This window comes from Phoenix dactylifera, chromosome 2 (genome assembly GCF_051530095.1).
Source record: "Phoenix dactylifera cultivar Ajwa chromosome 2, Ajwa_hap1_PhDact_Kaust_v1.1, whole genome shotgun sequence".
Classification (NCBI taxonomy): Eukaryota; Viridiplantae; Streptophyta; class Magnoliopsida; order Arecales; family Arecaceae; genus Phoenix; species Phoenix dactylifera.
Window position 1 is genome coordinate 13,266,103 of NC_143191.1, and position 25,981 is coordinate 13,292,083.

The 25,981-nt window shown below is 37.9% G+C and overlaps 1 protein-coding gene across 2 annotated transcripts; it reads right to left on the reverse strand.

Moving 5' to 3' along the window:
• On the reverse strand, positions 1–23,574 carry LOC103716224 (formin-like protein 6). Of its 2 annotated transcripts, none has more exons than XM_008804136.5 (18): positions 23,006–23,574; positions 21,692–22,392; positions 21,038–21,259; positions 19,345–20,954; positions 19,132–19,255; positions 15,731–15,802; positions 15,515–15,613; positions 15,308–15,349; positions 14,933–15,013; positions 14,792–14,842; positions 14,633–14,709; positions 13,308–13,402; positions 2,980–3,051; positions 2,770–2,886; positions 1,641–1,709; positions 1,470–1,536; positions 329–764; positions 1–237 (listed from the first exon to the last, which is right to left on the reverse strand). In XM_008804136.5, exons 1-12 carry the CDS (start codon positions 23,076–23,078, stop codon positions 13,384–13,386), a joined length of 3,171 nt encoding a protein of 1,056 aa, XP_008802358.1. In that variant the 5' UTR covers positions 23,079–23,574; the 3' UTR covers positions 1–237; positions 329–764; positions 1,470–1,536; positions 1,641–1,709; positions 2,770–2,886; positions 2,980–3,051; positions 13,308–13,383. The 2 variants fall into 2 exon arrangements, with proteins under 2 accessions (XP_008802358.1, XP_008802357.1); XM_008804135.5 differs by having other exon boundaries at positions 14,633–14,714.
• Positions 23,575–25,981: the final 2,407 nt, after the last annotated feature.

Genomic DNA, 25,981 nt, shown 5'->3' on the forward strand with positions numbered 1-25,981 from the left:
AAGTATAAGAGATAATCGCTTTCAGTGAAAACAATTAAGAATTTTCTTTACATAACCTTTTGTAATAAAAATATAAAGGATATACACAAAAAAAGTAAAAAGAAAAAATGACAAAAATATGGTGAGACAAATGAAAATTTCTACCTGAAATATGTTTACAACTACATGGATTCTGGTTAGTGGCTTACATAAGGTGGCTGCGAAGGGGATCTCTTCCACCTTTTGCTGCAAGGCAAGCTGCATTAAAGAATATGAAGCAATCGTAAAATCATAACTTAAAAGCCAAAAAGAAACACAGGCAGGAATGGAAAGTGCAAGTGGTGCCCACCTCTTATGTTACAAGAACTGCATTTGCATGTTATAAGTTCACATTTTCACAGCATCTGTCCATCTGGGCTTATTCCTATCAATCACATGCTTCGCTTCATATTCTATCTTTGAACAATGAGAATCTCTGTTAGAATTTATCCATCCCATATTGTTTGTGCCGGGCAAAGGAGAGTAATTATTTCTCCCCCATCTAGATAAACAACTTTTGTCGTCAGTAGGAACATATTTTAACTGTCAGAACATTGATTACTAAGTGTTGGCACTTTTAGTTGGAGATCGCGATACATTCTCAGGTTCTTTTTTGAAAGTATTGAGCTTCATTTTCTCATTTTCTGCTTCCTTCTTAGCTTTCTTCTTCTCCAACTCTAGCTGTTTGCAATTCTCTTCATGAGCACGCACAAACATTCTCACAAAATTGAGAAGTGTAGAAACCACTGTGTAAAACACACAACAGCAGCAACTATGATTAATGAGAGATGTAGCAAATCTGTTTAATTGGAAGTAAAATTTAACTGTGTCAGGTAGCGGATGTTATATAACCATCTATAAAAGGCAAAGTTGGGTGAATGAGTGTAATAAGTTCTGATTCCTAAACTAAAAATAATTTTGTTAAGTGAACCTTCTAATTAAGGATTATTTTTCACTCACCAAAATAAGAACTATTTTCATGGCATGAATATGTAAATATTAGAAAAATGCCCTATCCTCTATATTTTCTCTCTCAAACCTCAACTCCTGCAATGGAAGTCACCTCTATCAGTATCTCCACATCCCTGGGCTCAAATCTCTCTCTCTCTCTCTCTCTCTCTCTCTCTCACACACACACACACACACACACACACACACACACACACACACACACACACACACACACACACACACACACACACACACACGTGAGCACACTATTTGTCACTCCTCCATGCAACTTTGTAAACACTTACCATATTAACATAAATTTAATACCATAAATTCACATAAAAAACATGATCTTGTTATTCATCTAGGAAATCCTTGAACTCATTTTTTTTCAATCTCATCCCAATCATTATGATACATTTTTTTGTTTTGCACTGCAATTTGCCTATACATCAGCACTTCTACAAAACAAATAAGGTGGATTTAAGATACAAAGTTACCCTGCTCAAATGGACACCTTGCTGGATCTTCTCCAAAATAGAGGGCTAGAGCATCTGCATTCCTGCCCTGTTGAGCAATTTTCGTTATTTGTCAAGAACTGAACATTTTTCAGGGATTTGATTTTTATAGTTTGAGGAATCATATTGCCCATAAATTGCTTTAAGACATACCACATTAGAATAAAGTGAAGTTAATGCCCTAACTTCAGTTTCAGCAACAACAAGAAACTGCTTCAAAGTCTGGATAAACAAAGAGGTTCCAATCAATAAGGCGGAGCTATCAAGAAAAGACAGATAATAAGAAAATAAGCCAAATAAGTCAATAAAGAGTCCCAGTTGTACACAGCTCCACCTTGCTTCATATTTATGAATTTGGATCACTGGTTGTGATAAAGCAATATTATAAATTGTCGCTAATACTGCGTATACATCTCATCACCTATTCAAATTATTTGTCAAAATTATGCTACAAAGTCTTTCATAATCAAAATGTCAGATTATATCATGTTCTCTTTTCTTGTGACAGTGCCACAAAGAAACATCTTATACAGTCCCATAGAGATTCCCTGATTGTGCTCGAATATTGACAAAAGGAAACTTAGCAGAAAACTAAGAATTGGAGTTCACCGCTCTTTTCAAACTGCATCAAGGGAATAGGGACCGTCTCCAACTCAATGACAGATGGTGGAAGTTCTATTTAATTTGCCTAGCGTTTCTTCCTACTTGAGTTCTTATATTCACATAGTAAGAGTCAAATCATGTGTTTTCTATGGTCACATGTGCCATCTCAATGTCAGTAATTCACAATAAAAAAATAACATACTTTTAAAAATATTTCTCTTGAACTTCAACATTCCTTTGCAAAGGAACATTAAAGAATCAAGCCAAATTTACACTTGGAAATCATTTTCTGTATGTAGATAAAGCAACCTTATAAGTCAGAAACATCCTAGGGTCATCTCAGCTAACAGCTATATAATGTTTAAATTGAATTTAAGCAATTTATAAATGTTTTAATAGCACAGATATACTTGCACAATATGTCCTTGGCTTTTCTTTGTAATTACATGCATCCTAATCTTGTGTCAGAAACTCCTAACATATTGCACAGTTAGGTGAAGGAAAATAATATCAACAATGTCAACAGTCTCTACACTCAACAAACTTATTGGTTTTTTCAAAAAAAGAAAAAAGAAAAAATCAATGAATATTATGTTGTCATAAAGGTAATTTTGAGCCAACAGAAGGACAGGAGGAAGATCTAGCAGGACTAGGGAAGCAGATGATTATGCATTGATACCTCACGAAAAGTTTGTGATACTGGACCATCATTTTCAGATGCTGTTAATTCCTGTTCAACTTTCTCCAGTCCTTTGCTTATTGCTTGCATTTCTTCTGCCAAACTTTTCAATTGTATCTGTACAAACAAGTTGTTTTACTCAATCAGTTGTGAACTACCCATCTGGCAAAAAGCTCACAAAGTTTCCAGAGTCAGACAACTAAATAGTACCTTTGATGCAACTTCCAAGCTAACAAGATCCTTGGGAAAATCAAGAAGTTCTGGAAGTTTATCAACAAGAACCTGCAGGTTGCAAGGAAGAAAAGTAGCAAAATTAGATAGGGCAATGAAATAAAAGACACTTTGTAATAAGAGTATAAATCTCGCTATCAGGCCGTGTCTCAGTTTGCCCCTACAATGGTATGGAACCAGGACAGGATAGTACAGTCGAGATAGACTGACACAGTCATCAACAGCAAGAATAAAAAGAAAAAATTGCACTGGGATCCATCCCGACCATCCCAGTGCATCCCAAGTGTCAAGAAGTAACCAGGATGGTCAGGATGTCCTGGTTCAAGAGAGAACCAGTGTCCCAAACCCAACCCAGGTACCATTTTCTTCCTAGAATGGTGCGGTAACAGCAGAATGCACCCGCACTATTCGGATGTGATCCTAGTTTTGCAACCAATTCTTTAAGAGAGTTCAAGAAAAACTGAGAAAGTGCAAGATAATCCATTAGAACAGTTGATGACATAGTTAACTGCCACTGAGCTATACTGCAGATGAGAAAAGTTTTTTAATACGATTATAATGTCATATATATGTAAAGGACTGTTCCAATAATTAGCAGGAAAATCATGATATCAGCTGAAATGCTCCAAACTGGAGGTAAATCATAACTGATCAACCGAGCAGTACATTTGCTGCCATAAACCCCCAAATGAAGTTTATCAATGAGAGTGTACTAGTAACAGTTATGGCAGTAGAAAAGCAACTAAAAGCCTCAAAACAACCATGTGAGGAATTATTTAAATAAATAATACAAAATTATGCATCAGGATATGCTTTGAAACCTCATGTATTGGTTAAAGTTCTTGCTGAAGTTAGCCTACAACTGATCTACCCAACAACTAACATGTTGCCATGAAACCCCAAAGCTTGTTATTAAGTAGTAGAAGGTACAGCACTAAAAAAACAATTCACCCCAAAGCAACTATGTGGAGAACAGGTTATATATTCATGTATTAGCTGCACAAACATTACTCAGAAGTTATACTTCTAAACTAATCACATCCTAGCTATAAGACTTTACATTATAGGTAACAATTAGCCAACAACAAATTCATTGCTATGAATATCAATCAAGCTGGTGTCACTGATTGTAGAACGAGGAAGAAAGATGAATGGCAGTGGTAAAACAATTATGTCCCTAAATAAGTATGCAAAGAACTCTTTATACATTTAACAGCAAAATCATGTTCCAGCATGTTTCAGCTGATCGAACACTGCTAAGTACATATGCTTCAAAACTAATCATTCATTAGCTGAATGCTACATGCTAGAGGTAACTCATAAGTTATGACTGATCTACCCCACAATGAAATTGTTACCAATGAACCCTTAAACCAAGTTTATCACTGAGACTGTCATAGAAGTAATATACCAAGACAAAAACAACTAGGCCTCCAAAGATTAAAAAGAAGCATGCGGAAAATTTCAAACAAAAATATTCAAAAGAAAGAAAAAAAAACACCTTGCTTGTTGATTCAGGCCTGGCCTCCAGCTGTTGTATTTCCATGGGATCCCTGGTTGAACCAACTTTGCCTACTCATGTAAACCCAGTTTTTTGATCACACGCACTAGAAAGGAGATAGAGAGAGGAGAGAAAAGAGCAATAGGAAGCAGCATGGCCCATCTATATAGATGGAGCCCCATTGGTGCTAGCCCCTTATGTTCCTTGCCCCAGAAGGAATAGTTGTAACCCATCTCACTCATGCAATGCTGATTGAGCTAGGGGCCACATACGTGAGCTTGATGCTTAGTAATACCATCCCACTAGTGGCATTGATCCAAAAGGTAAGGTAGCAAGTCGACCAACATACATCACCCGAGTGCCAGCAGGTGGGGGCAAAGATTCAGGATAGGCTGACTCATTCGATCAGTTGATAGGACCACAACATTACGTTGAGATTAAGCTTCAATTTGAGCATTGTTTCATGGCCAATTAATTAAAAGCTAATTAATCAAACTAATCACATCTCATACGAACTCTTTACCTAAATTGTAGCTGGTATGGAGAACGGTATTTCAACGAACTCAGTAAATCAGAACTCATGGGATAAATCCTACCATGTGATGGCAAAATCATGTCCATTTAAGTCCCTCTACCATAACAATCATGATCTACTGAACTATACCGACCTGGTCGGTTCGGCCCATACTGAGACGATCTGATGCAAGACCTGGTCGGCTCAGCTATGGGGTTCGGAACCAAACCCAAATCGGTCCGAACCGGTGCGAAGAACGAAACCGGCCCCATTCCGCGTCGGACTGGTCCAGTGCCGGCTGGTCTCAAACCGGCCAGTTCCACGCCGGACCGGTCCCGAACCGGTCAGTTCTGCATCAGACCGGTTCGCACTAGTTCTCTTTATCTTCCTCTCTTTTTATATGTTGGGAGTTTATAGGGAAGGCCTGAGAACCTTCTTAGGCCTTCGTTGAATTCTTCTTCAACCTCCCTTCTCGGACAAAAATACGATGATTCAAGAAAAATTCAATCCAAAATAAGGTATGCTTCCCCTCCTCTACTTCATTTTTTTCTGTTTTTAAGCCAAAAATTGCCTCAAAATTTGCAAAATGAGGGAAAATCATGCCAAAATTTTTGATTTTGGCATAATTTCATGATATGCTGTAGATCTATGGATGATCTACACAATTCCATAAAAAATTTTAATTTTTGATTTATATAATTTTTAAAATTAAAAAATATATTTTAGGATTAAAAATCTAAAAAATAAAATACAATTCAAAAAAGAAGGGCCATGCAAGCTACTCCCCAGCTAAATTTAGTATCTATTTACTCAAATTTTGATGTGATCATACGCATAGTGGCCTACGCCTAAATTTAAAAAAAATAAAAAATAAGTAGTCTTTGATGCATATCCCAGGTTTATAAAAATATATGTAGCATCCATGGTAGGGTTCTACATGGATCTGAGCTCAAATTAATTTTCTAAAATATTTATATTTTAAAATTTTTTCTAATTTAAAAGATAATTAAATATATATATATATAATTAATACAAAAAATATAAAAATTAGTAGTATGTATTACATATTTCAAAAGTATTTTTTAAAGTAAAAAATATTTTTTTAAAATTTATGATATTTAAACATATTTTTAAATTTAAAAATTATTAAAAATATATAAATAAATCAAAATATAAAAAATTAGAACTATATATTAGATAAGTTAGATGTATTTTCTGAAGTAAAAAAAAAATTAATCGTAACAAAAAATTTTTTAAATAATTAATAAATTGACGTACTTGATAAATCTGCAGAAATGAAACCATCAAGAAAAAAAAGAACCCAAAGCATGAAATTGGTTAGGATCGTGGGCAAATGCTCTCATATCAACACTACTGAAAGTGCAACACAGAGCTCAAGAAAAAAGGAGTATTGAACCGGTCATCGACCGGTATGGTTTCTAGTACCAACTCTGCGGACCTTGATAACAATATATAAAATCCATCCTTCTAATTGGAATAACACTAGCCCATTACTAATATGAATGATGTCCACTGAGTTTTTACTTATAATATTCAATTATAGCATCAGATAGACACTTCCTCCAAGAAAAACATTTTGCACATAAATAAACTGTATATTTTTATCAAAAAAATAAATTACAAACCTCTTTTTAGGAATTGTCAGTCCTGGATTTAACTATATAACCAATCCTCTTGACCCTATCTAGATATTCTCTTGTTGGATAGTGAACTATTAAACATCAGGTTATGATTTGGTTTATGCAATGAAGTTATTCCCTGAAAAGCATTCCATATTTCTCAAAAACAAGAATGCAGGCCCAATGGACCACAGAAAATAAGTTTAGGACCTAGTCTTTGCAGTAAACCATCACAGTTTCAGTGACTGGTACAGACACTACAGGTCTTTCAAGGTCAAAACATGAAAAGATTATTAGATAATGAGAATATCATATATTCCAGCAGTTGAGTTCTCATATCAGCAACCCTGGCTCCAACTTAAGCCACCATATATGGTTGGTAGCTATATGAATAGTCACCCAAAATCATTCCTAGTTGCAACTAGGCCATCAGTTGTACACTGGTTACCTAAAGCAACCAACTGAAAATATTTTTACGTTTTAATACCATGCCAGAAATTTAATGCCAACACTAGATACAGGCAACATGCAAGAACATGGAAGAATGCCATCACAATAATACTTCATAATATATCTCATGTACCATTGCAACACTTTATTAGGCACCAATCTAACAGTTGCATGTCAAACAGTAAAACAGATTCAAAGTTAGCGAAGAGCTTGGGTGCATACACTGCCAAACCTAGACATGAAGCCTAAATTTATTGTTGCACATTATTGTTTCCAGATTTGATACAGTTGGATTTCAAGATCCATCAATCGATGGACTCATCATACCAACAAATTGTTTTGAGTATGGGGGCTATTATGCGAATTTCAGGATCTCTATTATGCATTATGGCAATAATCTTCTAGTTGGCCAACAAAAGTTTAAACTATAAAGCCTCTTTGATTGGTGAGGAGATCAAGCCTTCGCATTTAGACACATGTCAAAGTTACTTAAAAAAATGGAAAAAAGAAATTTAAAGTCTAGATTGAATGGTCTATCAATGTTGATACTACTAAAAGGCGCCATCAAAGGTTTGTAGCAAAATATATAAATATAATAAATCTATGCTCATCTTAAGCATCAACATTAGGGTGGGACTGAAATTGTGGTAGAATTTAAAATAAATAAAATATCATTGAGTAATATATAAATTTAATGTTCAACTTTTAAAAAGTATTTTAAAACATAGCTAATCCAACTGTGATATTTTTTGGTGGAAAAAGAATTCGACGCTTAAAATGAGAATTATTGCAATTAATTGATTAACAAATAGCTAATCAAAACTGGAAACACAATTTTATTGGCTCTTATAGCAGTCCTACTCGGGCAATGTTTGCCATTACCTTTTTATGTTCCTGGCAATCCGGAGTCTTGAGAGGGGCAAACTAGGAGCAGACCTAAACTTTGGCATTTTTTCGCATAAAGTGGCTACTCTAGGAGGACACAAACCCATGCATTGTGCTTGTCAGCCCAAGCTTTTTACGGCTGCACCAAGCTATGGCCCCTAGTCCTACTCAAGCAATAGCTTGTTGAAATAAGTAAGATGAGCTAGAGGTCAAGGCCAAAGTTTTGGGACGTGGTCGACTTGCTCAATCCGTCATACTCCAGCTATAGTGGGTTAGGTTGAGTAATAAGAAATTTTAAAAGACCTGGTTGAACCTCTAGCCTGAGTGGTTTAACCATTGGAACCACCAAGGTTTCTTTAACCCAGCCTTGTCAATGGCTGAGTTGGGAATGAGAGAGAGAGAGGGTGGGGGAGGTGAATCCATTGAAAGAAGAGGATAAGTTGAACAAAACCATAATCTACATACCGTTGGTATCTCATCTCATCCCTCAACCATTAGCCTGAACTGCTGATGTTGCGAGGAGGAAAAGAAGATAAGAACTGTGACCACTAACCTATCATGGACTATATCAGTGAAGGAGGAAGAGCACCTCTCCTTCTCTTGTTTTTTGATAGCCAGATCAAAAGGGATGGAGGACAGCATACTTTGGCTTCAGCCAGATCATTTCTCTTTGCCAGCAAAGCTTTGGCACCAACCAGATGTGAGTGGATTCCAGATCTCTTCTTCACCTGGTAGATCAAGGGATATGGAGGACACAAAAGCTTTATCTAGGAGCAAAGACCACATCTCCTCTCACACTTCTTTATCTAAGTTGAGGCAATGAGCAACAAGATTGTCTCGGGCAGAAGATTTTTTTTTTTTTTTTTTTGCTAGGGCGGGTGGATCATACCTGACAAGTATGGATGCACCCAATAAAATCAAAAAACAAAATACCTCGGAGTGCCAGGAGTAACTCCCCATCACCAGCCCATAGGGTACTACCGGAATGACTGGCTACATAAGCAGCCACCCAATCCGCAGCCCTATTAGCTTCACGGAAAACATGCTTGACTTGGAAGGCCCCTCCATCCCTCACCATCGCCCAGATATCTTGGAGCAAAAGGCGGACGCAGCCATTAACCCTTGGGCCCCCACGGATCCAACTGATGACCGTGGCCGAGTCCCCTTCCAGGATGATGGAACTGGCCCGCAAAACACACCGGGCATGACGAAGGCCCGCCCACGCAGCCCTTAACTCGGCATCCAAAACCGATATGTCGAATAGTTGACTGCTCCCTGCAACCACGACCCTGGTACATGAGTCCCGAAGAAGAAATCCGCTCCGCCCCCTGTACCTCCGTCCAAGACAGACCCATCCAAGTTGACCTTGAGGAAACTCGGAGGTGGGGGCTCCAAGATGTTGCCGAGGCAAAATGAGAACCCCAGATGTCCCAAGCTATCAAGGTTCCTTCGACAGGTATGATGTGACTGAGTTCTACCGCCTGCACACGGGCACTTTCCACCACAAATCTCGGTGACACTGCGTTCGCCAAAGGTTCGAGCATTCCTAGCCAGCAAGATCTGGTAAAACATGCAAATCGCTCGAGCCGCCTCCTGACGAAGCAGTGGGGACTCCGAACATCGGCGCATGGCCAGTAAAAACTGATCCCTCCGGCCTAAACCTTCCGTAGGATCCCTGCCAGTCGCCAAGTCGCCCTGGCCCATGTGCACTGAAACAAGGCATAGTCCACCGTCTCGTCCACACCGCAATCCCCATATATCAGAGGAATCCTCAGTTCTCGTCCACTAAGTAATACTCTCGTCGGAAGATGGTCCCAGACCCCTTCCAGAGGAACAGTGATACTTTCGGGTGGAGTCCCAAGCGCCAGATCCAGACGCAGTCTGGCACAGGCTCGTACTGTCGCCGGAGAATGCGGGAGAGGTCGCCCACCCTGACTCTGGTCCTGGTAGAGGTGCTCCAACCCGCACATCTGGACCGGCACACCTAGGTAACGGGAGGGAACGGACCCTTTCTGCCAGATGCCCCCCGAAAAGCTGAACCAGCCTAGTCTCATCCCATGCAACCCCTCGGGGACGAGGAGATCACAGACCCACAGGCCCTCCGCAGCCTCGACACTAACCATAGTCGGCCAATGCTGCAAGAGGGCATCTACCCACGGGTCCCCAGCCACATCAATACTGCATCCATCGTCTATCAATTATCTAGTGTGCATCAGCACAGTAGGCAGGTACCTCGCAATCTCTCGCCACAGGAAAGAATATTTTCGCCCTCGTGCCAGTGCCTCAGGGCCCGCCCGCCCATAACGGGCTGCCATGGTCCGGCTCCAGATCCCCTGCGGCTCCAAAAGGAATCGGACTGCATGCCGAGCAATGAGCACCTCCCGTCTCTCCAGAAGAGAGAGAACCCCAGAGAAGATTTGGAGATTTTCTCTTCTTAGAGGGTGGTAGGGCTGACAAAGGCACCATCAATTTCTCAGATTTGCGGATATCTTCTTTTAAAGGTGATTGGGATGTTTTTTTCAGAAAAGGAGGCCAATTAGTTGGTTCAACTGCAACTGACCCCATAATCTGTGATTCAGACACTGAAACAGGCTAGAGTGCGGGTTGGTTTTGAAATAGTGCTCAAAGCACTCAAATGGAATGGAGTGTTTTCCACGTCGGGTATTAAAGTGCTTATTTGTACCATGAGCATGTACAACACGAACTGCATTGACAAGTTGTTAGCATAATATAGGAGTTCATACTGTTATGCCATCTAAGTCAACCAATATATGGCCAATGCAACATCTTGTGTCAGTGTGCATCAAAGTGAAAGGGATTACTGCAAATCAATATGTCATTTTATAGGCATCTACCTATGCCTGACAATCATGAATATCCTTGTTTTCATTTTCTACAACTCATCATCATTTTTTCCATTCTTTTTCTTTGGGGAAGGAGGATTCCAGGGACCAGTCTATAGTTGGGATACCAACTGCACTAAATCATACGCTCTATATTAGACCAAAAATTGAGAATCAATAAAAAACCAAAACATGTAAGTTTCCAAACATATGAGCAATATGTTGCACAACAGCTATAGCATTTTTAATTTTAAGCTTAGTTATACCTCTTATGATTTTATCACAAATTTAAAGCCTGTTTGTTGTTAATAAGCAAAGCGTAGACGTCTTACCATAGTTCGTCGAACCACCCAGTTCGGGCCGTACCGCCCAGTTCGGGCCGTACCGAGCCGAACTGGCACGGAAGCGGGTTGGTTCGGCTATGAAAGAGAAAGAGAAGTAGGAGGAGAAAGAGAAGTAGGAGGAGGAGAAGGGAAGAAGTAGGAGGAGGAGGAGGAGGAGGATGAGGAGGAGGAGGAGGAGGAGGATGAGGAGGAGGAGGAGAAGCTGAAAGAGAAGAAGAAGAAGAAGAAGAAAAAAGAGAAGAAAAAGGAGGAGAAGGAGAAGAAGTAGAAGGAGGAGGAGGAGGAGGAGAAGCAGAGGAGGAGGAAGAGGCCAAGAAAACATCAAAAAACATTAAATTATACTTAAATCATTGAAAAAATTGAAAAAAAAATTATTGCCATTAATTCAAGCTTAAAAAAATATTGAAAAAAAGTGGTGTGCCGATTCGGAACCGGCATGCCATTGCATACCGTCTCGGTACGGTACACGGTACGGTATCGGTTCGGTACTATACCGAACTAGCCGCCGACTAGTATGGATCTCAGTACTAATTTGACGGACCTTATGTCTGATACTAGCCAACATATATTTTAGAAAAAATACTTGAAACCATGAATTCCACATATCGATGGTAAGGTTTTTTTCCTTTTTGTTTTATAAAATGAATTTCTACACTAGGGGTGCAAATGAGTCTTCGAGCTCAATTCGACTTGACTATTACCGAGCTCAAGTAACTCAAATAGTTTTCCGAATCAAGCTCGAGAAGCAAAATACACAACTCGAAGACTCACGAGCCTACTCAAGTATAAATATTTTTAACAATATTATTTTATTTATAATATACATTATTTTAATAATTAAACTATAGTATTATGTTATATTTTGTTTTAACCATATATTTTAATTATGACCAAGGCTTAAATTTGAGTTCGACCTCAAGCTTGAGTATGGCTCGATTAATATTCGAGTCGAGTCGAGTCGATCTTGAGTATTGATTTTCTTTTATCAAGTCGAGTTCAAGCTTGGATATTAAGGCTTGATCGATTTTGAGTTGAGTTTCGAGCCTAAGTGTTTTGAATCGAGTCAAACTTGAGCCTCTAGCTAATCGACTCAGCCCGGCTCGATTGCACCCCAATTCTTCGCCGATATAAAGCACGGTTTGAAGTTTTATTGATTTGTTTGCTGGTTGCAAGTACAAGGCATTTCCAAGCCACATCGGGATCAAAATTCAAATTGTTGAAGTCATGGGAAGGTATCCATCTCACTAGACATTGCCTCATGCATCAACGATTTGGCTCAAAGGTGACTCCTCAACCATGATATCTGGGACCAATGGATACCAAGAGAAGCGGGAATACACAATCCCATCCTCTTTCACATCTGGGACATGACCATTACGTATGTTTGGTTTAGAGCTTTTCATGATTAAAGGGAAGGGAATCAACCAGCAAACTAGTTGGCTTAGCATAGCAACATGATGGGTTAGCAGATGGAAAGGACTTCAAAGAATCCAGTGAAGCTAACTTAGTCCAAACAGACTGAAGTGGGCATTTGTATCCTCAGTCTATTTAAAGGGGCCTAGCCCTTCATAAGCAAACAAACAGACAAAAAAACAAATAAATAAATAAAAGTGTTGTTGGAGACTTCTCATTCTAAACTAAATGCTTCAGTTTTAGCAATATTTATCGAGTTTTGGTTGAAACTTACTTATAGAGAAAAAATCAATCTTAAATATGACTATCTGTATCATTTTTTTCAGCTTTTTTTATATCTTTCAATTTTAGAACGTTTTCCCTATATTAAGCTTAGATGTGTGATTTTTTAGAATATTTGAATGAATTGCAACATTTAGTTCCAAAGAGATTTTGAAAATGTAATCTCTTGATGCAAATTTGGCTATTCTAGAAATCAAATTTCATAAACCTGTAAATAACCTTTATTTATGAAAACCAATTTAACTTGATTTATGAAAGCATTTGCAGGCAAGCTCACATGCAATTATGCATAGACAGTACATGCATATGAAACCACGCTAAAGTTCGGAAAAGATCAACAAACAGAAAATTCCTAAACAATACTCAAGCCTATTCTAATGCACAAAACCTGATTATAAAAGAAAAAATGCCACCTCATATAGAAGAGAAAATCACCTTGCACAAATAATGCATTAGAGTCATCTTGTTGTTCCGTGCACGTGTATCAGTGAGTTTGAGAAGGCTATCCAATCTAAATCCAATGGCCGAACCTGCAAACATGGGGTGGTATATAGATAAATATAATTCTGACAACTATTAAGATGCCATATAGAAAAGGTACAGAAACCAAAGCAAACCCATATAAGCCTAAACAAAGATTATGTTTAGCAAAAAAATAGATTATATTTTGAAACTCTCAAATAGTATCTCGGATGAATGCTACTTAAAAATGAAAAAACTAAGGAAACTTCTGAAAGGATTTGAGCCTTTAAACAAGAAGCTAGAACTACTATACTTTAAAGAGCTCAGATACATGGCCGTCAAACCACCTAGGTGGTCCTAGGTATCAACTCCAGAAAAAGGGCCTAATGTCCGAACAATGACAACTCCTGTTCCATGGAAAAACTAGGATGGGTCCTACGTAGCTCAAGGTTGTCCCTGGATAAATGCCCTCTCTTGGATGCATTGGACCCACCAACCCTCTCACAATGCGAAAGCCCAACTGTGTATGATGCGCATGTCTTGGCTTCCTTATACTCCCACTCAAATCACATAGATTATTGCAATTTCAATGGATTTCTTTGAACACTTTTGAAAGTTGGGAAACTTCTTTTTAGATATTCAGAATATTCTTCTCTCACCAAAATATTCAACTCTTTCAAAGCAGTAGCTCTTAATAGCATTCTTGGCTGTCCTTTGGTGACAGAAAAATGTTTATTTATCCTTTGATACTTTGGTATAACTAGGAACTGCAGTCCCCTTAATGTTCAACATATCAGGCATTAATTTAAATTGAAAAGAATCACCACCCCAGATACAATAATGATTAAATCAGGATTCACTAACACAACTTGAATCGGAATTTGGTCCTCTAATCCAGGATTTATGAAGACAGCAACAGATGGGTTAGTTTCTTTTCTAAATAGAAAAGGCTTAGTCAAGTTTTTGAGTCCACTATAGGGAATTTTGTTCATTTTTCACCAGTTTATTTTTATCATTAGTGCTTAATCCAATATAGGAAGTGAGATCTACTCTGCATTATGTACCATAACCAAAATGCCTAGGTTTGACGCCCTATATATCTGAGGTCAAGATCATTATCATGGATATTGCTATACAGCAACAAAAAAGTATATTATAGCAATAGATATAGCATTCATTTCCTACACAGTTGAGACTCACATATACAGCAATATAATGAGATAATCTATTATTTTCAATAATGATAAGAAAAAGGAAACTGATATATGTTAAAATATCATTTCAGAATATCAACTCACCCCTGGCAGTCCCCTGGTTTAGCGCATTTCCCAAAGAAAGAATTGTTTGCATGATTCTTTTTAGTTTGACAGAACTTCTAATCTGACAGCATGGAGGCCCAAATAGTCACACAATCTTCAGACAAACACTATGTCCAGTTCCTATGGAACTTAACTTACCTCTTCTGAAGCAGAGTTGACAACGTTCAGGTGACCACTGAGGTCAGCAACCTGGAAGATAATATATTTAACAGTAAGGAAATTATCCTAGTAAGAAGGTGAGATATTTCCAAAGACAAACTAAATAACCAAAAATCCAACCTGGGAATGAAATTGAATTTTAAAAGAGAATACTCTTAGCTTGGATTCCACTCGTGGTACCTTCATCAGCTCTAAAAAATACTGATACTCAAGGGAGATAATAAGGTATGTTAGTAACTGACATTTAGATACAAATCATGATGTGTTGTCCTATTTCTATCAAGCTGTGAACCATTATTAGACAGGACAAAAAGCAAGGTCTCAGTTTGGTTTTTCAAGAGATTTTTACAAACAGAAACTGACAATTTCTTTAAAAAAAATAATGACAACGATTAGTGTTTATAGTGTCAGACCCAGCCAGTAAACAGCATGGGACAGCTAGACCGAGTATATCACCTATATTCTAATGAAGAGAAGGGGAGAAAGCTCACAGACCTGCTCACATTTCCCTAGGCTTTCTTTATCCCCACTGTAACCCTGAAATTTAAACCAAAGAGTGTATAGAGATGAAAGTGGTGTTATGAGGCAAATAGCACAATGTATCACATATAGAATTTGAAAGCAAGGAAACTGGTGTAGAACTTATGACCTAAGGCAGTATCTACCTGAACTGTAATATATATTTTGACAACATATAGTTACCTTGAGTAGCTCTATTTCCTCCTTTGTTGGACAAAACTTTATGAGGTTATCGACCTGATCAACATCTAAAACAGAATCATCCAGAGCAAGAACTGAACTCTGTAGAAGAAAGCCAGAAAATGAATATGAGACGGACCATTTACTGATATCATTAATACGATAAAAGCAGCAAAGAAATGTCATAAAACAAATAAATTGCAGAATTCATTTGCTCACCATCAAATCAGCCAATGGCATCTTAACTTTTGTTAGCATGATTTCACAATTATTAGCCCGTCTAAGATCAATCTGCAAGAAATCATAAACAAAGATAAGTTCAAAATACAGCATTTACATTCTTAAAAAAAAAATGTATTTTACCATAAAAGTGGCACATAAAAATACCCCAAATTACAAGCTTGAAGCATTGTCAGTCAAGTAAAACAAGAATAACAATCACAAGCCTCAATATCAATGCAATAGATAGTTGATAATTACTATGATGCCAAAAAATTCAGTGACTAAATAATTATATGTAGACATCAAGAATTGATATCATGGTACACCATATCGTAGGTGCACCATACCGGTTCAGGCTTCATCACTAGTACATGGTACGGGGGCATACTAATAATCGGTATACTGAATCGGCCACCTATCGTACCGTACCGACATAGTGATAGTGTGGCACTGGTACGGTCGGTAGATTTATACTATTCCATCCATCTCAGTATCAGGATCTTGTTTATAACCATTCCGAAGAACTTGTATCTAATTTAACTGTTAGCTTAGAATTTCTTTTATCCTTATGCTCCAGTAATTTGAAAGAAAGGTCTTAGTTGTAACACAAACTCAACAGGCTTCCTAATGGTGAGGCTAATTTAGCTTGATGCAGATGATCCGTTGCAGTTCATTTTCAAAAGTGAAGGTCAGACAGATATTATGTAGATATCCTTGTATGAGTTCTGAAGCTGCATCAATTTTTTCCAATTCCCGGATCTTAAAACTCTTTGTTTGGTGTAGATCAATTGTGCAACCAGGAAAACTGGAACCATTATTTGTATAGATCAGTTTATAGCTAAGTCTTAATGGCTGTGGTAATTGGATGTTTCTACTGTGGACTCTCTTCCACAGCCCGAATGATCATGCCACAAAATAATAGAGATTTCTCCTCTCCATTAAACCCTTAACTATGAAGTCCATCAATTCTGGAACACAGGCATTGGGCAAAAAGGGTCTAACTGAAGCAACAATTCCAGCATAGTCCAAGGCAATCTCAAGCTTCAATTGGCAAGAAGGATTTCAATCTCAAGTATATAAAAATGTTCTTGGGGTTTGATATGGAAGTAAAGTCTCTGCCCAAGGAAATGTTCCAAGAAATCCACAAAGTGAGGATCCAGCCATAAACTGCAAGGCATAATTTTGTTGATTGGTGAAATACCAGGTAAAATTTGGAGAACGTCAAGATTTGGAGAAGATACAGAAAAAGAAAAGATAAAAGGGTACTAAAAATATAATGATGAATTGGCAGAATTCATGAAAGTTTAGAAAACTTCATTTTATTAATTATGTTATTAGCACATTCGTATGTATTATTGATTATTCATGATGATAGCTAAGAATCCTAAATTCGTTTTTCCACTAAGCTGGGCCAAACCTGGGGTCATAGAAGCAATTGACAAAAAATTCAGCAAAATGGACAAGATATTTGACTCCAGAATTTCAAATGTCAGAGCTCCTAGGCTTTTGCTCTCAAACAGAGAATTCAGCACAGCAAATTAACTAGAACGATTAAATCAATCAATCAAGCCCTGGGCTAGTTGATGTTACTAGAACAGCAATCATATCTCCACTGTTCAGGCTCAGTATTGTATTCGAAGTCCAGATACTAGCACATTTAATAGTTTTAAGCTGAAAAGGCAGCTGATGTAGCAGATTTACCTAGACTGCACTTGAAAATCAGCCTTACAGTGATATCTAAAGGCTATCTACTCTGACCATGAATATTCACAGCAAAAAAGAACTCAAACTTGTTATTAGAGTTTTAAATATTGACCTGATGCAAGAAGATAGGGTGGTGAATTCTTGTAGAATCAACTCAAATGTATTCCTAAAGTTGATTTAAATTCAAATTAAGATATCTCCAAACCTTTGTTAACACAGGACAATTAAAGACTTTCTAAATATACAAAATCCAAAATCTTGTAGAACTTTATGGAGAAAGCCACCAAACCACTTCTAAAAAAATAATGCTATTAATATTACTTAAATAGGAATCTAAAATCTATCCAGAAAGTTGCTGAAAAGATCAACAGAAGAACAGAACAAAAAATTGTTTAAAAATATACCAATTATTTCTAACTAATGTCATTGTGAAAATAGAAAGTACGGGTGGAAAAAAAATAAATATGAATATTGAAAATGCATTCTATGTGGAGGGCTCCTTAAAGAAGGATTCCCAATTTCCTATTGATGGAGTTACTAAAGTCTCTCATTGTGATCTGAAGTCCATTCCTCTTCAGTACCCATCAATCTTCACAAGACATTCTCTGAGGTAAGTGTTCGCAATCTTCTAAACTGAGAAAGTGGCTGAGTTTGCTTGTGATTTGCTGTATCATTCACTGCAACCTCTTGTACAGAAAGCAAGGGCTGGTTATAAATACTTGTTCTCTCTTAAAGCAACAAATATTTTGTTAATAGCACCAATATTTGCTGATTGGCAGTGCTCCAACCACATAAGTTAGCAATCCAAAAAACATTCCGATGCAAAGTGAGTTCATTGACCCATTGATCATGTATATACATAGTTGAAGTAGATTGGCATAAAGAGGCATGTTTCAAGGCATCAAAAATAAAAAGATGGCATTCCTACAGCTGGATTTAATAAAATACATGTGTAAAATCATACAGTCAGTTTGGATCAACAATACTATTCATCAAATTAGGTTTACGAAGAATTTTCATTTCTTCGTTAGAGTCATAAGTCATAACCATCTTCTTTTTGTATTAGATCACCAAAGTTGGACTGAGTCATGGACTCATGCTCCTATATAACCAAAATCCATCATCTCATTCAGCAATTCCCAAAAGTAATAACTAGCATGATTAGTATTCTGATATTCTGTAGACTAGCTGACTTGGGGTTGCCTTTCCTGCTTTAAAATGCAATGTGGCTTCCTTTCTATTGTGAGGCCTCTTTGTTATTAATGTTTGTTTACACTTTCACGGTCGATATAATCACATCATATTAATCAAGAAGAGAGGGAAAGAAAAGTAGCATTGAGAAAGGGTCATGAATTGACTTTTTAAATTAGGACATATATATATATATATATATATATATATATAGTTTTACAGAGGCACCAGATCCACAATTAACTACATGACTCTTCATTCTGATAGCTTACATGAAATTTAGACTAACCAAGCTCTAATATTAATTTTGAAGTGATAGAAAATTTTACAGACTAAATTTCACATATTCAAGGGAAAAAGGAATTGAAAATAAGACTATAGCTTCATCAAACAAGCAACAAAATCAGAACTAGATTAACCAAGTTAGGTAAATGATCCTAGGTCAGCAAGCCCTTGAAAGAGTAATATGTTCTAAAAAATGTGGAAATAAAGGAATCAATTACCAGATGAACTTTGTCTGATTTTGGCCCAGTAGGACGCCCACTTGACTTTCCAGATGAGGCCACTGAATTTGGCACTGCTGCTGAGAAAAGACTCTCAAGTTCAGACATATCAAAATCTGGAGCCCTAGCATAGAAAGAATCACAACAAACACATGAGCCTTCTCTCCAGGAAATCTGTATAAAAACCATAAGTAATTGTGGACAGTCATATACTTTGAGGCTTCATCAGATTTTTGGGCCTCGGCCCACAAACTTCCCTGCATTGCTCTTGTTACTTTAACCCAGTGCAATGGCTTCAAGGCCCTTTTGGCTGATGACTGGGTAGATTGCGTACTCCTAGTACTTGTAGTACGGGCCAAACTCCGTCCTTTCCCACCCAACAAAGCAGCACTCATACCATTAGGAGGCGGTGGAGGAGCAGTCATACCATTTGGGAGTGGTGGAGGTACCTTACTTCGAGAACCGTTAGACTGAGAAGAGGCAACACTAGGTCCCTTCAGGGAAGTAAGTAGAGTAGGAGGAGGTGGAACAGGTGGGATGGATGTTGATTGGGAAGTAAGAGCACCAGAATGCTTTGATGAAATTTGAGGTGGTGGTGGGGGTGGTGCTGAAGGTGTAACTGCAGACGGTGCAAGCCCAGTACATGGAGGAGGAGGTGGTGGGACAGGAACTCTAGCTCTCTCGTTTGTCTTCTTTAAAGACTGAGGGGAAGGACAACAGGTTGGTAAGGAAATCAGAGGTGGGGGAGGAGGAGGTGGAGTCGGTAATGACATGTTGGATATATTTCTAGAGGATAGCTGATTTTTAGGTAGAACACAAGCAGTTGCATCAGGTACCAAAGGTGAAAAAGCTTCATCATTTGAAGGTGGGGAAGGAATGGAGGTATCAGTTATTGAAGATGAAACCTTCTGAGCAGGTGGTGGTGCTCTTTGTGGAATTGACCTTGTTGGTGTCACAGACAGCAGTTGCAGTGGAGGTGGCGGTGGCGGTGGCGGTGGCGGTTTAGAAGTGGTGATGGCAGTAGCAGCAGTTGCACTAGCATTTGTACCCATACTAGGAGGAGGGGGAGGAAGAGGTGGAGGAGGAGTTACTGTAATCTTTTGACTAGAGCTTGCTGAAGCAGGTAATTGTGGTGGTGATGGTTTAGAAGAAAGGTTGGTTCCAGAAGGTCCAGAAGTTGAACCAGTCGAAAGGGACAGAGCAGGAGAAATTATTGCTGAATGAGAAACTTCAGACATTCCAAATGCAGCATGATCATGCAGAAGAGCTGTAATGCCAAGAGCTGAAGGTGCACTATTATATCTTGAAACATGTGAAGGAGAGCCTGGCAGAGAATTGCAAGAAAAAGAGGGACTAGACCGAGATGCTGGAATACGTTGAGATATTATTTTAAGCTGAGAAGGATGTTGTCGAGCAACCTGCAGGTCAGGGAGCTGAGTATTTTGGTTCTGTGAGATGGAATCAGGAGAATGTGTAGGCAATGTAATTGATTTTTGCCTCCGGGTTGAGGGTAATAAGTTCTTGGTTTCATCACCGGTTGCATCAGATTTGACTTTTTCTTGAAGCATTGATTTTTGTGGCATATTATCAGCCTGTACTTTCTGTGGAGAATCTGTGTCCCGCTTTTCCTGGAAAGCATTTGCTGAGGTAATTTGCGGCAGAACATGCATTGCAGCATCTCCCTTTGCATCTAACCAATCCACATTGCTAAAGATTTCTTGCACTTTTGCAAATGCTTCGACTGGAAGCCCTTCTTTCTCCTCACCAATAGCCAGATTCATAGTGATTTCTGAATTAGCTGAATCCATTTCGGAAAGAAGAACCTTCAAACAAAAAAAGAAATCTGCTTATGACTGAAAGTTTTGATGAGAACTAATCTATTCAGGGACAGAAGAGTGATACAGACCTCGACTCTAAAATCCTTTGGAAACCTATCTTTAGCATCCCACAGAATATCAAGTTCATCACGGTTTAGCATCAAAATATTGGACCTAATGAAGGCTGTATTGAACATGACCCTAAACATCATTATTTCACGCTCCAGATCCTCATCTAAGCTGATGCACTCAAGTACAACATCTCCCTGAATGTGGCAGTGAATGTCAATCTTAACTAGTTCACAATCTGCCTGCATCCATGAACAAAATAAGTGAAATGCCATAACCTTATATTTTATGAATGGTGAAGTTGACTTCAAAGGCAGTCCAAATTCAGTAATAGCAGTCCAAATTCAGTAATAGTAATCTCACACTTCATAGGTATGAAACCTTGTTCAAAATACAAGTCTGTTGGAGAAAGAGGACTTTTGATGGGGTTGTCCATATCTCTACCAACATAAGCAACCAAGTTTCTAGTGTAACTAGTATATCAAATTATTAGCAGGGTTACCGCATGCAAATCAACTTCAACAATCCTTCTCAGAAAGTTGATTTTGAGAACTTCGGCTTACTGGAGCAAAAGTTTTGTTGTATAAAGCAGGGTAATATAAAAACTATTGCAATCTTATAATGTCCAATCTATACAAAAATGACATGACTCGATGAAGCAAATCCGAAATCACCTGTTTGTAAAGCCGAACGAGTTTGCTCTTCTTGGGTGTGGAGAACAGAACTTTAGGTGTCCGATCCACAGCAATTAATGGATCTTGACCATAAATCCGAAAAATTGGCCGGCAGCCACCCTCCCCATCAAAGTTAGGAATAATCCTAAGAATGACACAATCCAAAGTTAGCGCCCGGTCAAGCGGAGGCCACTCTGAGCCAACATTTCTCCTCGATATATAATGCAAGTATCTCAGCTGAGAAGGCAAAGGATTCAGTGGCGACAGCAACTGCAGGAGCTCGCGGGGGGCTTGCTTGTAAATCATGTCCAATGTTTTTTGCTCACCCGTGTACTGCTTTCGGTAGACCAAAAGTGCTGCTAACATGAAAGCCAGCACTGGCCATCCACCTCGCTCACAGTGCATCAACAATAGGTTTTGCAGACCTAGACAGAGCCAACTCTCACTTGACCTTAGGAAATGGTGAATCATTTCCATTGTGAGCAATGGACAGCCTTCATAGTGCCGGGGGTAATCCATCACAGTCATGTCGTACTCTGATAAAATGGTAGCTATCTGGCTTTGATTTTCTCCCTCCCGAAAGTTGAACACCATGAAGGAGGCATCAGGGAAATGATCTCGAAGCTGAGCCACAATGCCACCCATGTAGACTTTGTATTCATCTTCTTCCAATACATCAGTTGTGAAGCAGGAATCAAACACTGCAGGTAGAGAGGACAACAGCTCTTGATAAAAGTTTTCTATTAAGCAACACTTAAAGAGCCTATCCATCCCCGGAACAAATAGGAATCAAATAGTCCTGTAAAGACGGCTAGTGTCTTTATAGGGTGAGAGTAGGGAAATACTCTTTTCCTCTGGAATCAACATTACGATTCAATATTTAAATCCAATTAAAACAATGATAATCCAACGAACGTGTTTTACTTACAATGACCATTAAAATTAGCAAATAAAATCCGATAACTAGACATAAATCATTTAGATGGAATTCCAAAAATGTCAATATCTCCAAGTTCGAAACATACATAAGCTCCTCCAAAGGAATCCCAGGATTAAATCGTCTCCATAAAGGCGCAAACAAATCGCAATATCCAAAACATTATATGAGAATTATAAACACGAAAGAGATTTAAACTTTCTCTCAAAACAAAGGAAAAGATTCGATCTTTCGCTCAAAATGAAGAAAAAGGTCCAATCTTCTCTAGAAAAAATCGGATTACAAACCAATTTAAACAAAATAACATCAGAAAAAGTCAGATTAAACTCTAATGCAGCATTCCTAAGAAAAGAAAAAAGAAGGGAACTCGAGCATACCGTAAACTCTCTCGGAGATCTCCAGAAGCCCATCGGGCGGCTTTCGATAGAAGAACTTCCGAAACAGCGCCATCTACCAGATCAAGTCAAATCAGATGAAAAACCCAATACCAACAACTATTTGGGCAAAAATGGCAACACCCAGAACCCCTAGAAGAAGGAATAGAGCTCAGCCTGGCTCTCCTCGGCCACAAAAGATCGGAAAAAGGGGAGATCACAGGGGCAGAAGAGGAAACAGCTATCAAAGGTTTCTGGAGTTGAGAGTGTGGATTCGGGAACAGAGCATAGATTTTGCCGCGGCTTTAAGGAATCCCTCACTACTTTTTCCTCTTTTTTTTCTTCTTTTTCCCTATTTTAATCCCATCTCTGGTACTTTTGAGCCCTCGGCTTTGAATAAAAAGGCAAAAAAAAGGGGATTATTTATGCTTAATTAATGAGAAAATCAAATTTTTGGAGAGATTAAAGGAAAAAAATAAGCGGAAAGGGGACTACGGAGGAAGGGAGATCTAGGATTCTCCGAATCGTCTCTCTCGCTTTCGCTTGCTTTCACTTCTACGGGAAGAGACGATGACGTGTGATTTTTTTATTGTATATTTCTCTTTTTCCCTCGGATGCTGATATTTGCACCCACTGTTTTTTTCTTACTCCGCCCACCGTAGTAACTATTAACAACGGAAATGATTTTAAACTAAAAATACTTTCTTGTTTTGGACACACTGTTGAATCGAACGCTCCATTTTCTCGCCATTTACCAGAGCAAGGAGATAGTGACAAGAGGATGATGCATCGAATCAAAATACTTTATACATTAGTTTCCAAATTGTTATAATACAATAAATGGAGTTATAGAAATATTATATATGTATATATATAAGATAAAAGTATCCTATTCTAGTTATTAGTTAGGAACAAATATAAGCATTTGATTTTATTTCAACATCCATTTGCTTCCTTTATGTAATAAAAAAATAAATTTTATAATGTAATTTCGAATAATAATTTTGCTGAGTTAATAATATTGAATTTAACGTAGTATCCATATTCAAACTATATAATCAAAACTATTCTATCTTATAAATTAGATGCAAGAAAGACAAATCTATCTTGTGAAATATAATAATTTATTCATGTATTTTCTTCTATATGATTAAACTCATTCTTAACCTTCTTAATTAGATCTATTGTATTGAATGGATCAAGTATCATCAAACAAACCTAATGCATCTGTTGCTATATTTGAATTTAAATCTAAATTCATAGCTTTGAGATAATAAAATTCAATCCAATTAAAGTTATAGAATAGCTACCATTATTGATCCAATATTTATCTTAGTGTTTTGAATTAAAAATGATAGCTATTGTAAAAAGGTATTACTCTAGTTGCCAATAAATATGTTTTTATATTAAAATATCATAAATTAATAAAAATATATGAAATATATTTTGTACTTTGGTAAATTCTGAAAAGAACAAACACTACTTATTGTAACTATTTGAAAATAAAGTTACAAATGGTACATAAAAAATAGGCCGATACTGAATGAAGATATGAAGGGTGGAGCAGGTTTCGTCATCAGAGATCCGAACTCTAAAGTTGTGGCTGCAGAAAGCTGTCAGTTATTCGATTACACAATTTTCGGTGCAGGGCGGCTTGGATGGGTCTTCAACGTGCTCAGCAGTCCTATCAGCTAGTTCAGTCATTTTGGAGGGTAACTCGACCATGGTCATCAGTTGGATCCAGAGAGGTCCGAGGGTCACTACCAGTGACCACCCCTTGCTTCGTGATATCTGGATGATAATGAGAGATAGCGTTGTTCAGGCTAAGCATGTGTTTCGAGAAGCTAATGAGGTTACAGACTAGATGCTCGCCTACGTGGCCAACCATTCCGGCAGCACCGTGTGGACCGGAGATGAGAAGCTGCTACGAGAGCTTCATGATATTTTATTTTCTGATTTTATTAGGTGTATTCGTGCATGCGTTGTATGAATTACCCGTCGTACCAAAAAAAAAAAAATAAAGTTACAAATGATACATAAAAAAATTATAATATTATTTTGTTATTGTACTTGATGCATGAAAGGTTTGAGATAAAGGGATGCCCTTGATTTAAAAGCACCGGCGAGAAGGACAAAAGTGGTGCGTTTTCTATAAAGAAAAGAGAGTAGTATATCTAGAAAACCTTTGTATCATCCTATTTGTTATCCTATGCGTCGCTTTTATCATGAAGTGACTGACGTGTTAGTGCCGGCACGTGTGCTTCGTGATGGACGACAAAAAGCGCCCTCGTCTCATTAGCGACGGGGTATTTTGGTCTTCTTGGGAAAAAGGGTGGAGGACAAGGGTATTACTGGAAAAACGGGTGGAAGAAGAGCTTGCACGCTACACTAGCCCAGACCTACCGGTAAGTACGTGTGCACGGAACTATACACGTGGCACCAAGAGGTGTATCGTCTATGAACTAAAATCTGAAGAACAACGTCAGATTACTAATATCATGTGCTATTGGTAATAATATAATATTATATTATTAGCATACACATGATTATGAGGTAACAGATATAGATACATATGCATTTAAATATAAAAAACTAATTTATTTTCTTTGCAGTAAGTATTGTTGCGAGCTTCGTAACTATAGTCATGACTCATGATCAGTTTGGCCATTGATCAAAATATGCTGATTATGCAAAATATAAAGTTTTAATTACATCAAATTTGTTACATTGAATCAAAGAAAAGATAAGAGCTATTTATATTATTTATGACAACAAAATAATTTGTCCAACTACATACAATATCGACAAGTTAATAAGCCATATCAACAGATAAGTCAGTCTGTCACGTTAGTCAACATATCAGTCTACTATATCGGCTTGTAAGTTGTTATGTCAACTCCTAATCTGCTACATCAGCTTCTGAATTATTATAACAACTCGTATTCTGCTACATCAGCTCTTGATCTACCACGACGTCAG

Excerpts from the sequence above, each read along its gene's own strand:
- LOC103716224 (XM_008804135.5), bottom strand. The coding sequence starts at position 23,078 with ATGGCGCTGTTTCGGAAGTTCTTCTATCGAAAGCCGCCCGATGGGCTT. Across the intron at positions 14,843-14,932 it reads AAATTCAATTTCATTCCCAG|GTTGCTGACCTCAGTGGTCA; the intron begins GTTGGATTTTTG and ends ATTATCTTCCAG. Across the intron at positions 14,715-14,791 it reads TCAACTCTGCTTCAGAAGAG|ATTAGAAGTTCTGTCAAACT; the intron begins GTAAGTTAAGTT and ends CCATGCTGTCAG.